Source organism: Pristiophorus japonicus, chromosome 4, assembly GCF_044704955.1.
Source record: "Pristiophorus japonicus isolate sPriJap1 chromosome 4, sPriJap1.hap1, whole genome shotgun sequence".
NCBI classification, from domain to species: domain Eukaryota; kingdom Metazoa; phylum Chordata; class Chondrichthyes; family Pristiophoridae; genus Pristiophorus; species Pristiophorus japonicus.
In genome coordinates, this window is record NC_091980.1 from 54,842,809 (window position 1) to 54,858,301 (window position 15,493).

Sequence of the window (15,493 nt, forward strand, 5' to 3'; positions counted from 1 at the left end):
CTTCCTATTTAATAGAGGTGTTAATGAGGAGACTTTCCTTAAAAAAGAGGGCCTCAGTGTTTCCAGAGTAATACAATTACTGTGAAATGGGAGGAACACAGACATTTTTTAAAGGATTAACTTAACACATGTTTTTTAAAAAAACATCAAAAGGATTTTCGGTTTTTGGGGTTTTTCGGCGAAAACGGTAGCGATACGTGAAACTTACCGTTTTTGCAGTGCTACCCTTTTTAACCCAAACTTTTGGCCTTTATGCCAGGGGCGCGTCAGTTAGGGAACTGTTGCACAAGCATTCGCGGCACAAACCACGAGTTTTGGCAACTTTAGTCCGGGGCCGGGAGCGCTGTGAGAGAGGCCTTGGGAGGGGGAAAAAAAGCAAAAAAATTATAAAAAACATTACAAAAACATTTACAAGATCCTTAACTATGTAATCGCTGCAAAAACAATTTAAAAAGTTAAACTTTAACTTACCTTTTTTTGCAGGTTTTTGTACTTACCGCTGCTGACAGGGCTGCACCGGCAGGTTTGACCTGTCGCTATTCTGGGCGCGGCGTACGGGTCGGGCGAGTGCCGAAACACGGACGCAAACGCAATCCAAGTTGTTGCACGTTGGCGCACCTCTCCCCGGCGGTACTTGTAAGCGCCACCACAAACAGATATCCGAGGATCCCGCCCGGGCTTTGCGACCAGGTTTTCGCCGCGGAGGGTCAAATCGCCGTGAAAACCCGATCGCAAACCTGCCGAAAGTTCGGCCCAAAGAAGGCAACACATTTATTTGTTTTCTCTGCACAAATAATTTCCAGAATATTTGATTGCGACAGTCAGAATCTTCACTCCTCGAGGAAAACCATAAGGGTTTTCTCTTTTATTAACAAGGTTTGCACATGTTAAACTTTGTCATATTGTGGGATTTGAATTTTCCCACCTTGGCAGAAAAAGGGTGCTTGCTGATTCTAATTCTAATGCTAATCTCTGTGTTATTAACGGTTCAATTTCAATTTCATGTAGTCCGAATTTGGTGGGACTTTCTTTTCTTTTGTAAATCCATAAAATCAGTACCATTAGAATATTCATGGAGTAACAGGTTTTGCTGGATATGCAGTGAAGACATTCTATAAATTAGTATTGGTATATTTTCAAGCGATCTCTGTCCCCAGTGAAGTTTCCAAATATTCAAATGCTAGGCACTGTAGCATCGATGGTATTTGATGTTTTTGTTCACCTGATCTAAAAGTTCCAGCCTGAGGCCTTCCTGGTCTGCATGGCTTAATACCCATGAAAACAGTGCTACTTTAAACAGGTCATTTATCTTACTGCACAAACAGCTACTTTAATTTGATCATTCTATAGTTAAGAAAGCAAAGATTGTCTTGCATTTATATAGCATCTTTCATGGCCAACAGACATCCCAAAGCACTTTATAACCAATGAAGTACTTTTTGAAGTGTAGTCACTGTTATAATGTAGGAAATGTGGTAGCCAATTTGTGCATAGCAAGCTCCCAAAAACAGCAATGTGATGATGACCAGATAATCTGTTTTTAGTGATGTTGTTGAGGGATAAATATTGGCCAGGACACCGGGGATAACTCCCCTGCTCTTCTTCAAATAGTGCCATGGGATCTTTTACATCCACCTGAGAGAGCATACTGGGGCCTCAGTTTAACGTCTCATCTGAAAGACAGCACCTCCGGCAGTGCAGCGCTCCCTCAGCACTGCACTGTCGGCCTAGATTTTTGTGCTAATGGAAACAATAGTCTGTAATAAAAGCCAAATACTGTGGACGTTGGTAACTTGAAGTAAAAACAGAAAATACTGGAAACACTCAGCAGGTCAGGCAACATCTATGGTGAGAGAGAAACAGAGTTAACATTTCATCTGATGACTTTTCATCAGAACCATCTAGAACAGTTTTCCTGGAGCTAAATAAAAAGTGTTAATTGAATCATACTTTAATGCATCGAGTTCCTCCCTCAAGACTGCACTGGAGTGTCAGCCTAGATTAATGTGCTCATGTTCCTGGAGTGGGAATGCTGTAGTTTTACGTTCAGTTGAACTTGTTTCTATTTGATATCATAATGAATGAAACAAAAAAACGTAGCACTGAGCAGCAATGGGAAAATAAACACAGCAATCCACAATACCCCTCAAAATTGAGTGCAGTCTTAAAAAGCCTGTAATATTCAGACATGTTAAAATATAATGTAACTATACGAGTCATTTAAATTATAGGTTTAATCATATTTCATACTCTCTGTTTTCACTATAGTCCCAGAATAAAATCAACACTTCTTTATATGGAAACCACTGAAACAATTATTTTTTCCAATCCAGCAAGGGTTTTGTACTTCTTAGGCTCTGTACCCACTAATATTTCCAGGTTAATTCACTACAAGCTGTACAAACCTAGGGCAAAACCATTTCAAAATGATCTATTTTAAAATAGCCTCTTGAAGTGGTTTCAAATGGATAATTAAAGCATGAGCCAATTGCTTTCATGTGAGCACATGGGAAAAACTCATTGAAGTCAGTTCCAAAGTACATAAAAAGCAAACAGACTGCAAACTGAAACCAAAAGCTGACTGAGGTATATTAAGATAGTGATCCCATTAATTGAAAAATTAGCTTCCTGCCTTAAGCAAACCTTTATTTTGATTGGTGGAGTAACAACATGGTTCTTTTTACTCATTAGAAATGGGTGACCTGCAAGTGGTGTTCTGAAGCTAAGTGTTGTTTCTTGACATGGTAAAACATGGCTTTGAGCAGATAATGCTCTTACTCACTGAGTTACACCTTTCAAGTCATTCCATTGTAAGGAGGATGCAGTGTGAGGAGCTAGGTGTTTCATAAAATCCTAGAAATAAAATCATAGCAACTTACAGCACAGACAGCAGCCTTTCGGCCTGTCATGTCGGTGCTGCCTCTTTGCAAGTGAAGCCACACATAGACCCACACTCACACTTTTTGCCTGTAATCCTGTAAGTTTATCATCCTCAAGTATCTGTCTAACTCCATTATAAAATTATTTATGGAATCAGCTTCCAGCATCTTTTCAGGTCAAGCGTTCCAGATCCCAACAACTCTCTGAGTGAAAGAAAATCTCCTCATCCCCATCTAGATCGTTTGCCAATAATTTTAACCACCCCTGCACCAGTGGGCAGGGAATTTGAAACTTTCTCAGGGTCGTCCCCGGGGAACCCTCTGGTGACCAACTACAGAGCAGTGGTAGTATGGAAGCTCTGAGAGCAAGTCATCCATCTGACACCATTCAGCAATATGCATCCTGTAGGAACAACCAGCAGAGAGAGTCATTAAAAAACAGAAGAGACAATAAAAAGGAGTGATCCACTCAGTAACTTTATTAAAGTTCTTTCAGATAATTCGTTAAACCCAAGGCCCATCTGCCTTCAGATGGATATAAAAGATTCGATGAAGAGCAAGGATTTCTCCGGTGTCTTGGACAACATTTATCGTTCAACCAACACCACTAAAACAGATAATCTGGTCATTTATCTCATTCCTGAAAGGGGGAAGGGGGAGGAGTAACCAGGTCCCCACTGGGGAAGGAGGAGGAGTGACCACAATGGTCCCCATTGGGGAAGGGGGAGGAGTGATCACAACGCTCCGTGCTGGGGAAGGAGGAGGAGTGATCACAACGCTCCGTGCTGGGGAAGGGGGAGAAGTGATCACAACGCTCCGTGCTGGGGAAGGAGGAGAAGTGATCACAACGCTCCGTGCTGGGGAAGGGGGAGGAGTGATCACAATGCTCCGTGCTGGGGAAGGGGGAGGAGTGGCTGCAACGCTCCGTGCTGGGGAAGGGGGAGGAGTGATCACAACGCTCCGTGCTGGGGAAGGGGGAGGAGTGATCACAACGCTCCGTGCTGGGGAAGGGGGAGGAGTGATCACAACGCTCCGTGCTGGGGAAGGGGGAGGAGTGATCACAACGCTCCGTGCTGGGGAAGGGGGAGGAGTGATCACAACGCTCCGTGCTGGGGAAGGGGGAGGAGTGACCACAACGCTCCGTGCTGGGAAAGGGGGAGAAGTGATCACAACGCTCCGTGCTGGGGAAGGGGGAGAAGTGATCACAACGCTCCCCGCTGGGGAAGGGGGAGGAGTGGCTGCAACGCTCCGTGCTGGGGAAGGGGGAGGAGTGATCACAACGCTCCGTGCTGGGGAAGGGGGAGGAGTGATCACAACGCTCCATGCTAGGGAAGGGGGAGAAGTGATCACAACGCTCCGTGCTGGGGAAGGGGGAGAAGTGATCACAATGTTCCCCGCTGGGGAAGGGGGAGGAGTGACCACAACACTCCGTGCTGGGGAAGGGGGAGGAGTGATCACAATGCTCCCCGCTGGGGAAGGGGGAGGAGTGACCGCAATGCTCCGTGCTGGGGAAGGGGGAGGAGTGATCACAACGCTCCGTGCTGGGGAAGGGGGAGGAGTGATCACAACGCTCCCCGCTGGGGAAGGGGGAGGAGTGACCGCAATGCTCCCCGCTGGGGAAGGGGGAGGAGTGATCACAACGCTCCCCGCTGGGGAAGGGGGAGGAGTGGCCACAACGCTCCGTGCTGGGGAAGGGGGAGAAGTGATCACAATGCTCCCCGCTGGGGAAGGGGGAGAAGTGATCACAACGCTCCCCGCTGGGGAAGGGGGAGGAGTGATCACAATGCTCCCCGCTGGGGAAGGGGGAGAAGTGATCACAACGCTCCCCGCTGGGGAAGGGGGAGGAGTGATCACAACGCTCCCCGCTGGGGAAGGGGGAGGAGTGATCACAACGCTCCCCGCTGGGGAAGGGGGAGGAGTGATCACAACGCTCCGTGCTGGGGAAGGGGGAGAAGTGATCACAACGCTCCGTGCTGGGGAAGGGGGAGGAGTGATCACAACGCTCCGTGCTGGGGAAGGAGGAGGAGTGATCACAATGCTCCCCGCTGGGGAAGGGGGAGGAGTGACCACAATGCTCCGTGCTGGGGAAGGGGGAGGAGTGATCACAACGCTCCGTGCTGGGGAAGGGGGAGGAGTGATCACAACGCTCCGTGCTGGGGAAGGGGGAGAAGTGATCACAACGCTCCGTGCTGGGGAAGGGGGAGAAGTGATCACAACGCTCCGTGCTGGGGAAGGGGGAGGAGTGATCACAACGATCCGTGCTGGGGAAGGGGGAGGAGTGATCACAACGCTCCCCGCTGGGGAAGGGGGAGGAGTGATCACAACGCTCCGTGCTGGGGAAGGGGGAGAAGTGATCACAACGCTCCGTGCTGGGGAAGGGGGAGGAGTGATCACAACGCTCCATGCTGGGGAAGGGGGAGGAGTGATCACAACGCTCCGTGCTGGGGAAGGAGGAGGAGTGACCACAACGCTCCCCGCTGGGGAAGGGGGAGGAGTGACCACAACGCTCCCCGCTGGGGAAGGGGGAGGAGTGACCGCAATGCTCCCCGCTGGGGAAGGGGGAGGAGTGGCCACAATGCTCCCCGCTGGGGAAGGGGGAGGAGTGACCACAAAGCTCCCCGCTGGGGAAGGGGGAGGAGTAGCCACAAAGCTCCGTGCTCGGGTAGGGGGTGGAGTGGCTGCAACGCTCCGTGCTGGGGAAGGGGGAGGAAGATCTAGTCTGATTTCACCCCCTTTTCCACCACCCTCTCCTCTCCCGATTTCAAGCTTCACACATGAATAATAGACATTTGTGTAATGTACCTGAGTGCTAAGGGGGCTCACGGAGCTCTGCACAGTTAGGGGTCAACAGGGGTGAAATTGGTCTTTGGCCGTAGCCCAAAACGGGCGATTGCAAATTGGCAGCCCATGTTACACCCGAATGATTATCTTTTCCACTGACATCAATTGAAAAGATAATCGGGCAGGTTGTAAAATGAATAGGCTGTCAATTTGCTATTGCCGAAGACCAACATCAACCTCAACACCTGCAGGAGAAGCAAGGAGGGGAAAAATTAGTCAGGAAAACAAAATAAAGAAAGGCATTTCAAAAAGGAATATGGATAGAGGAAAGCATCAGAGCTGAGTGAGCAGCAATATAATATGCTGACAGTTTGATTCCATAAATGGGGGTTGATATCAATGTCCTGCAAATCATCTGCTTAATTCTGTTCCAGTTTGGTCTTATTAAAACCAGAAGAAGCACGAACAGGACCGTGGGAAGATTTCAGCTGCTACCCACCCCATTTAAATTAGAAAAAGGGACGGGCAGCAGATGAAAATTGGGGAAGGAAAATCCCCAAATCCCCATGAGCCTTCAAGTGGTGGGGAGAGCAGCTCTTCCATCTGAAGGAGGCAGGAGCCCGTGCCTATTCAAGTTGGAGCTCTATGCCTGTTGTAAGATCCCATTTTCCATTCTCGGTACCAATGGGTGGAGTGTGTGCCCTGCAGTGGTGCCAACCGTTGAGCGGTCTTACCAGCGATCCTTAAAGGGACCACTGCAGAGGCCACCCAAAAAACAGGTAATATTCAGATTTAAAAGTGATCTTTGTGGGGTCAGAAGTAGTGCTCCTCCAAAAATCAATCCTCATGATGCTGACTCGCCACAACCTTTCCCAGAACCCCAACCCCCACTTCTCCCTCCGATTCCATTCACCTACCTGGACCGGACAAAATCTGTTGTCGGAGCCAGCAGATTTTTTATAAGGCGAGTTTTCCGGCTTGCTTATAAAAGGTCAATTTTGTGACATGTTTTTTGGCAGGGGTCCTGGCACTCCCCCAACAGAGTGGGTGGCCTCCCCATCTGGTGGGCATTTGAGATTGCTGCTAGTGGCATGGATGCGTGCCAGGAATCTTTAAATGAGGGAACCTCCCCTAACCCAGAAAAGTCCTGCAGGGCTGGCGACACCGGCTCCCAGCAGGCCGATGCTGATACTTATGGCAGCATGAAAGGCTTGCCGATTTTGACCTCCTTCTGTCTTTGTGTCGTGTGTTTGCAAACAGTGTGGCAATAACTTTCTGTGAAGCCTGTCAGTGGTGACACTGAAGATTATAGGATCTCCCTTGAAATGCTTGTTCCTTGAAATCACTTTCGCAAATTCAGTATCAATGCATTGAGTGTTTGTTCCCAAATGATAGATCAAAGCAGTAGATTTACATTCATGTGAAAGGGAAGAAAAAATGACTTTGATACAAAACCTGCAGCAGGAGAAAGAAATACTGCAAACAAACAAGAGTTTGGCTTGCATTCAAATCCTCTCCAAAGGAAAGGTGAATATAAATATCCCCCTCCACAGTGGCTTTATTATGATTATGATTGAGTTTTGATATACAGTTAGTGATTTAATGATTAGTGATAACAGCCCATTTTGAAATCTTTCCACGCATGCATAAGCTGTTAGAATCGCATTGAAAGCCATCTGAGCAGCTTTTTGCTTCTCTCCCTCTCTGTGGTCAAGCATGTTATCTCCTCTCAACATTTTCCCACAGCAGCATTGCTGAGATCAGGAACTCAACATGCGAAGGGATTGTGGCTGTGAACCCACATCCAACCATTCTGAGATACTGGACCTCAAAGCACCAACACCCACACATAATCATTGTCCCGGCTCAGACATGTAAAACAGTGATTTGGGCAAGGTACCAGAGGCCTGTCGGCCCCCTGTGGAAGTATATTCCAGCATGCATCATTATCCTCAGAACAGGAAGGTAAAGATCATGGGCTCAGCTAATTATAGAGCTGGTAGAATTAACAGCAGATTAGCTAACTGGATGGAAAACTGGCAAAGTAAAGCACTAGAAATTGCTAAATGGGAAAAAAGGGCTGACTGGGGCAGGGGCAGTGACCAGTGAAGTTTTGCAGAGAACTGTTCTGAATGTCCTGCTGTCGTGCTGATATAGAGAAGTGCATTTCTTGTATAATAATAATGAATGTTATAAAAGTTGCTGATAACATTAAAGCTAAGTAACCAGATAATGAGTATGGAGAGATTGATAGTATTTAAAGGGATCTGAACCAATTAAGCAGATTGCCTCAGATGGATTTTGATGCAGATTAATGTTTATGTGAATGGGAAGAGGAAACATGAAATGTGTATACGGTGAAAGGATGGTCCATTAGCAAAGATGGACAGGAAAAGGATTTGGTTGTGATTATTGAGCATCCACTGAACGTTTCCAGTCAATGTGAAGCTGTTGTCAACAAAGTTAATCACATATTAAAATGCATCTCAAGGGCACGTATTTTTTTTGTGTATTTTTTCCCCTCCTCTTCTTTCCTCCTTGACTCCTTGCTGGGGTACAGCCACACAGGCATTGGTCAACCTCTCGTATCTCACCCAAATGGCACTTCGTCATGTGTCAACCTAGGCAATGTCTGGAAAATATTAAACTATGGTGGGCACCCCAGCTGAGGCCTGTCCTGCCTTGCCCCAACATCCAGTTGCACACACTCCCAGTGGGAACAGAAACCGTGGCTGATTTCCTAACCTAGGACACTGAGGCCAAATTCTTTGGCACTCCTACCACCACCCTGACTCCATGTTCACCAAAGATTGAACCTGGGACTTTCTTCGTTTATCTGCCTCAATTACTCACTGTCTTAACCAATTAGGAGATTCCAAAGTTCTATTAAATAGATTGTAACCTAATAAAGAACATGAGCGAGGTGACATTTGGAACACACTGGGCAGTTTTGGACTCTCTAGGTGCCGAAATTGCCTTCCGCCCCATTTGGTGCACATAATTAGAATTATTTGGTGACCTCCTGCCCCAATCAATGGGGCGGGGAATAGAGCGAAATTGCCCTCTTTTCTTGAAAAATTATTGGGGTGGTGTCTGGGGCGGCAGAGGGGCGGAAGCGAATTGGGAGGGGGATAGAAGCCAGGTGGGTGTCATCAGCGCAACGTGGACGTGTCACGTCGCACTGAAACTTAGCAACGTCCCACCCTTTCACTTAAAGGGGAGGGATACTGCGAGGCCTACTTGGTACCCACTGGGCCACCAGGGAGGGCTTTGGCCAGGCCAACGGGCCGGCACCCAAGAGGGGGTGCCGGGCTGCCCATTGGTGGCCCGGCCGTACCCGTGGCCGCCATTGTTGGGCCGATTGCCGAGTCAGCCAACAATTAAAATAAAATGGCGGCCGGGGCGGTGTGCCCTCCCCTTTAAGGACATAAGAACAAAAGAAATAGGAGCAGGAGTAGGCCATACGGCCCCTCGAGCCTGCTCCGCCATTTTATACGATCTTAGCTGATCCGATCATGGACTCAGGTCCACTTCCCTGCCCGCTCCCCATAACCTCTTATTCCCTTATCGGTTAAGAAACTGTCTATCACTGTCTTAAATTTATTCAATGTCCCAGCTTCCACAGCTCTCGGAGGCAGCAAATTCCACAGATTTACAACCCTCTGAAAGAAGAAATTTCTCCTCATCCCAGTTTTAAATGAGCGGCCCCTTATTCTAAGATTATGCCCCCTAGTTCTCGTCTCCGCCATCAGTGGAAATATTTTCTCTTCATCCACCTTGTCAAGCCCTCTCATAATTTTACACATTTCGATAAGACCACCTCTCAATCTTTTGAATTCCAATGAGTAGAGGCCCAACCTACTCAACCTTTCCTCATACATCAAGCCTCTCATCTCTGGAATCAACCTTGTGAACCTTCTCTGAACTGCCTCCAAAGCAAGTATATCTTTTCGTAAATATGGAAATCAAAACTGCATGCAGAATTCCAGGTGTGGCCTTACCAATACTCTGTATAACTGTAGGAAGACTTCTCTGCTTTTATACTCTATCCCCCTTGCAATAAAGGCCAAGATTCCATTGGCCTTCCTGATCACTTGCTGTACCTGCATACTAACCTTTTCATGCACAAGTACCCCCAGGCCCCGCTGTACTGCAGCACTTTGCAATCTTTCTCCATTTAAATAATAACTTGCTCTTTGATTTTTTTCTGCCAAAGTGCATGACCTCACACTTTCCACCATTATATTCTATCCGCCAAATTTTTGCCCACTCACTTAGCCTGTCTCTGTCTTTTTTCTGAATCCTCCTCACACATTGCTTTTCCTCCCATCTTTGTATCGTCAGAAAACTTGGCTACGTTACACTCGGTCCTTTCTTCCAAGTCGTTCATATAGATTGTAAATAGTTGGGGTCCCAGCACTGATCCCTGCGGTACCCCACTAGTTAACTGAATGCCAACCTGCGAATGAACCATTTATCCCGATTCTCTGTTTTCTGTTCATTAGCCAATCCTCTATCCATGCTAATATATTACCTTCAACCCTGTGAACCTTTATCTTGTGCAGTAACCTTTTATGTGGCACCTTGTCAAATGCCTTCTGGAAGTCCAAATACACCACATCCACTGGTTCCCCTTTATCCACCCTGTTCATTACATCCTCAAAGAATTCCAGAAAATTTGTCAAACATGACTGACTTCCCCTTCATAAATCCATGCTATATTTGCCTGACCGAATTATGCTTTTCCAAATGTCCTGCTGTTGCTTCTTTAATAATAGACTCCAACATTTTCTCAACCACAGATGTTAGGCTAACTGGTCTATAGTTTCCTGCTCTTTGTCGGCCTCCTTTTTAAATAGGGGCGTTACATTTGCAGTTTTTCAATCTGCTGGGACCTTCCCAGGCGGACTCGACGCCCAGCCACTGGCAGGTTCTCACCACGTGAATCTGTCGGGGGCACCGACAAGCGGCAAATCGATTAATAGAGGGCAATGTCGCTTCCGGGCGGGGACCAGGCGGTGCGCGCTCTAATGGTGTCACTACTGCCATTCGCACAGGAGCGGAGCGGATAACTTCCCCGCCTCAAAATATCAAGAAGGCAATGTCCCGATCGTCGGGAGAGTCCGCGCCAACTGGGCGGTTAACTCATTCTGCCCCGTGACCGCCGGCAGTAACTGCTCTTAAAAAAGGGGCCAATTTCGACCCCTCTACCTTTAACAGAATAAGCTTGCATTTGAGAGCAATGAAAAACGCAACAAATGGACTTTGGGTTCTTATGAACACATGGTCACAAACTGGGCTTGTTTTTTGTTGGAAGGTGGCAGAGAGGACATGATCCTGGTTTCTTAAATGCTGAGAGCAATGGAAACTGGACTTAACTGGGCATTTTGATCTTCAGATTATATTTGTTACTGAATTTGAGTTCAAAAATAGAGAGAAATCAGCTGAAGCAAACATATGGTTTTAGGACCAACATGTACATAGTTAGAAAACTTCCGCTTTAATCAGCAAAGCACCTTTGTCAGGAACAAATATACATTAACTATTAAACGCACATTAAGTAACTATTAAACACAAATGATTAAACACAAATGAAGTAACTGATAAACGCAAATGCATTCACAGGGTATGTTGCTAAAAGAAGTTGGTGTGCATCATTAACTGCATCCTCAGTATGTCTTTCCTTGTGGAACTCTAGTCAGCATGTGACATAGACAACTGAAAGTATGTTCTATGTTTGTATTGCCCATCCATACAGGGAGTCGATGATGTGCTTCCTACTCCAAAAATGAAAAGTGACAGCACACCTCACATCAGAATTGGAGTAAGCCGCTATTAAAATTTTGCGGTTTAATTGGGCTGAACCTTAAAACTCACTGAGTGGATTGGAACATTCAGACGTTCCCTTTCACTTCTGAGTTTGAATCAAGCCAATGCTGATAGGAGGGTTCTGTGTGAAATAAGTTTGGGAAACTCTCAGATTAGTCCTCAGCAAGCACAATCCATTGCTTTATCCTAAACTTCTGAACTTCAGGTTCAGGGATTCTATTAGGATAGAGTAGAGGAGGTTTTACCATGATTACAGGAATTTTTATGGGGCAGCGTATTACATAGGATTTACATCACAGAAACAGTTTTATGACGGTTTATGCTCCATACGAGCCTCCTCCCACCTTACTTTGTCTAAGTGCATCTTGATGTAGAAGGAACTTTATACTGCATCTAATCCATGTCATGTTACCTGGGAGTGTTTCACAAGGCAGAGTGGAGGAAGAAGTTTAAAAATAAAAGCTAGTGCCAAGTAAATGACTGTAATGGCAATGAGCATCACTGTGTTCCCAAATCATTGAGATGTTGGGTGCATCATGTCAAAATAGTGTTCACCTTCTCAGCCCCAACAAAAAGTGTCTGAATTTCTAAACTCATTTCATTTTTTTTGTCTTTCAGTCAAACAAGGTTCCTGTGGTGCAGCCATCCCATGCAGTCCATCCCCTCACGCCTCTCATCTCCTACAGCAATGAGCACTTTGCCCCCAGCTCCCACTCGCCGCACCTTCCAGCTGAAATCAACCAGAAAACAGGTAACAGGATCAGCAATTCTGATTGTCATTGTGTCAGTGATTTGCAGGATGTTGGTGCTGGTGATGTAATGGCAGCATATTTAACATTCAGAGTAAGAGAGCCAGGTTCAGTTCCCATTCTCACACTTCAGTGGAGAGAGGCAGTTTGTAATCTTTGTCAAGCATATAGAGGACGCAGGAGGAAGGCAAGAGTCAGAGGGCTGCAAGGGAGCCAGGTAAGAAAATTAGGAAAATAATTACAAAATAACATTGTATGCGCACACACACACATACACAAGTTCAAACCACCACCTCCCAGCTCTAAAATGAAACTAAGAGGCTGCCACCCACCTGTATATTGTGGGTCTGATGGGCTATAGTGGCACGGAACATGAGAGCACTAAAGTTTAGAACCTATGGGCACAATTTTGGCCATGACTTGCATCAATTTTTTTGGAGTAAGTTGTTTTTTCTGGCGTAAGTTAAAAAATGCACTTTTCCCCCCAAAATTTGTTCCAGAGTAAGTCAGTTAGGTACGATATTTTTTAGATCCGTTTTTTTTTTCAAAAGGGGGCGTTCCCAGACACTTACGCCAGTTTTGGCCATTTATGCCACTCTGGCTAGCTAAAACTTACTCCAAATCGACTTAGGTCAGCGTATGTGTCCAGCTCTGAAAAACCTTGCGGGGAGTTAAGAAATTACCGCAGGTTAGTACATTTAAAGCACCAAGACTTACAAAGCACTAAACAAAGCACAAAAAGTAATAAGCAATCAATCAATAACAAAAAAAAAATAGAAGTCCTTTATGCCAGAATCAAATTTTTTTTTAAAGATCCCCCCCCCCCCCATAAAAACACTTTCTCCCCCCTCCAAAAAAAACTCTCCTCCTCCTCCTCATCCCCCCCCCCTCACCCCCCCCCAATCAAAACTCTCAAGTACAACCATCAATAAATAAAAAATAAAACTGAAGTCCTATCTTGGCCCAGGAACTCAGCGGGCCGGCCGGCTGGTGCGGGAGGCCACTCGGCCGGGGATAGGGTGCTGCGAAGATCGGGGCATCCCTTCGGCCGGGGATAGGAACTACGAGCATCGGGTCCTGCTCACAGCCCGCAGGATACGCTGGGAGGGCAGGAGCATGCGCGCAGACTTCACTGCGCATGCGCGCAGCTGCCGGCAGTACTTTCTGCGGTGGCCTGTTGTTCTGCCCCCCACTTCACTAGCTACACCATGCTGGGACACCGGAGAGTTGGCAGAGCGGGCAGGATGGGGCCCCTTTTTCTCGGCGCCGTTCCCAGCGCGCAAAGTCGACGCAAGTACGCCGAAAAAAGGGGTTAGCGAAAATTGGGCCCATGGAGTACGGACAATTGCAGTTTTGATCCACTCCACTCAGTTCCCAATCGGAGTGTATTTTGATTTCCTCCCTGGCAAAGGGAAATGAATGTCACTACAGGACAGCCCCTGGCATTTTGTTGCAGCTGGCTACAGATGGCATTGGCAGCAGTCTGTCAGAGACACACACCTTAACACACTTAGGCAGCAGTTGTGACAAAATAAAGATGGGCAATAAATTGCAAGTAAAAGAAAGGACTGAACTTCGACAGTGGTCTGCTTCAGTTTCGCTGAATAGAAGCACATTCATTCAAAGAGGGCAGTGGACGAGCTGTCCAATTATTCTGACTCAAGCAAACTTCTTTAAATAAAAACTCTGTATGCAAAGAACTTCCTGCTACATCTCCTATAACCTTTGCCCCAAATTCTGCCTGCTTTAAAGGAGTTTTGTGTTCCTATAAAAGTTTTTGCAAACCATTCCAGCCATTTTGTCAGTGATCTGCTTCCAACAAGAAATCGAAGCACAAGTGAGGACAGAAAATAAAGACACATCAGTTAAATTGTCGCTGAAGGAAACAATGTACTGGAGCGGGCATACTTAGCCCGTCAGCATCTTCCAGGAGGGATAGTCCCAGATATTGCATGAACTGAGCTCCCTTTTTCCCAACCCTTGCTAAAAAATCCCCAATGCAGCCACTTTACAAGTCAATGAAGAGAGGTCCCTTGAGTAATTAGCAAGTGCATTGCGTAATGTGCTCCTGAGCCATACAAAACAGAGGCTTCCATCCCTGGCTACTGCTGAGTTAACTGATCTCAGTCAGGGTACAAGTGATTGTTGTTGTTGTTCGTTGTATTGGTCCCAAAGTTCTCAGGTGAGGAAGGAGAAAGATTTTCCAGGGTGTCATCTGGTAATTCCTATTGGAATGTGCACACGTGAGGAAATTTGGTGCGGAAAACATCTGACCCATGGTTAAATAGCCTATAATGCTCACTACAACAACAACAAGTTGTATTTATATAGCACCTTTAACGTAGTGAAACGTTCCAAGGCGATTCACAAGAGACAAAACATTTGACACCGAGCCACATAAGCAGAAATTCGGGCAGATGACCAAAAGCTTGATCAAAGAGGTAGGTTTTAAGGAGCATCTTAAAGGAGGAAAGAGAGGTTGAGAGGTGGAGAGGTATAGGCAGGGAATTCCAGAGCTTAGGGCCTAGGCATGGCCACCAATGGTTGAGCGATTATAATCAGGAATGCTCAAAAGGGCAGAATTAGAGGAGCGCAGATATCTCGAGGGGTTATGGGGCTGCAGGGGATTACAGAGATAGGGAGGGGTGAGGCCATGGAGGGACTTGAAAACAAGGATGAGCCTCACAGATGGACGGACCAATTAAAATTAAAACAAAGACTCAATGAGAGCCATGGAAGAACTTGTTCAAAAATGATTTTTCTAAATTAACCTTGACAAAAATAAATGCCAGTATTTTATACATGAAACCAGCATTAGGTGTCATACAGTGGTTTAACCTTTTCCTTTCCAAGCAAGCTAAAAGCATGTCAATGAATTAACGAAATGTGTGTTTGTGGCATACTTGTATCAGGGATTTGACCGGAAATGACAGTGAAAAGGCAAAGTGATCTTTACACTGTGAGTAATATCTAAATGTCAAGTCAGGTCAACGTGGGACTGAGCTTTGGAGTCTGTGCTACTTAAAGAAGTTGTGTCATCACGTTTGGGAGCTTTGTGGTCAGATTTAGTTTATGGTAGAACTTGGAGTTTGCTCTGAAAACTTAGTTGGAACGTTGTGGCCATAGTTTGTATCAGAGGGAACAATCATTCTGCACCCAATCCTACATTCACTGCATTGGGACTTTCCCATTGCATTCCTTCATTATTTTGATGTTCATATTTAACATCAAACTTCTATGGCACGATTTTAACCC

At 46.3% G+C, this 15,493-nt stretch overlaps 1 protein-coding gene across 3 annotated transcripts in view; it reads left to right on the forward strand.

Annotated features, from left to right (window-relative positions):
• Positions 1-15,493, forward strand: part of LOC139262909 (transcription factor 7-like 2) — a 198,187-nt gene that overhangs the window by 136,072 nt on the left and 46,622 nt on the right. For all 3 annotated transcript variants that reach the window (XM_070878190.1, XM_070878192.1, XM_070878191.1), the window contains exon 4: positions 12,108-12,240. In XM_070878190.1, the coding sequence (XP_070734291.1) occupies positions 12,108-12,240 (133 nt within the window). The remainder of the gene's footprint in view (positions 1-12,107; positions 12,241-15,493) is intronic.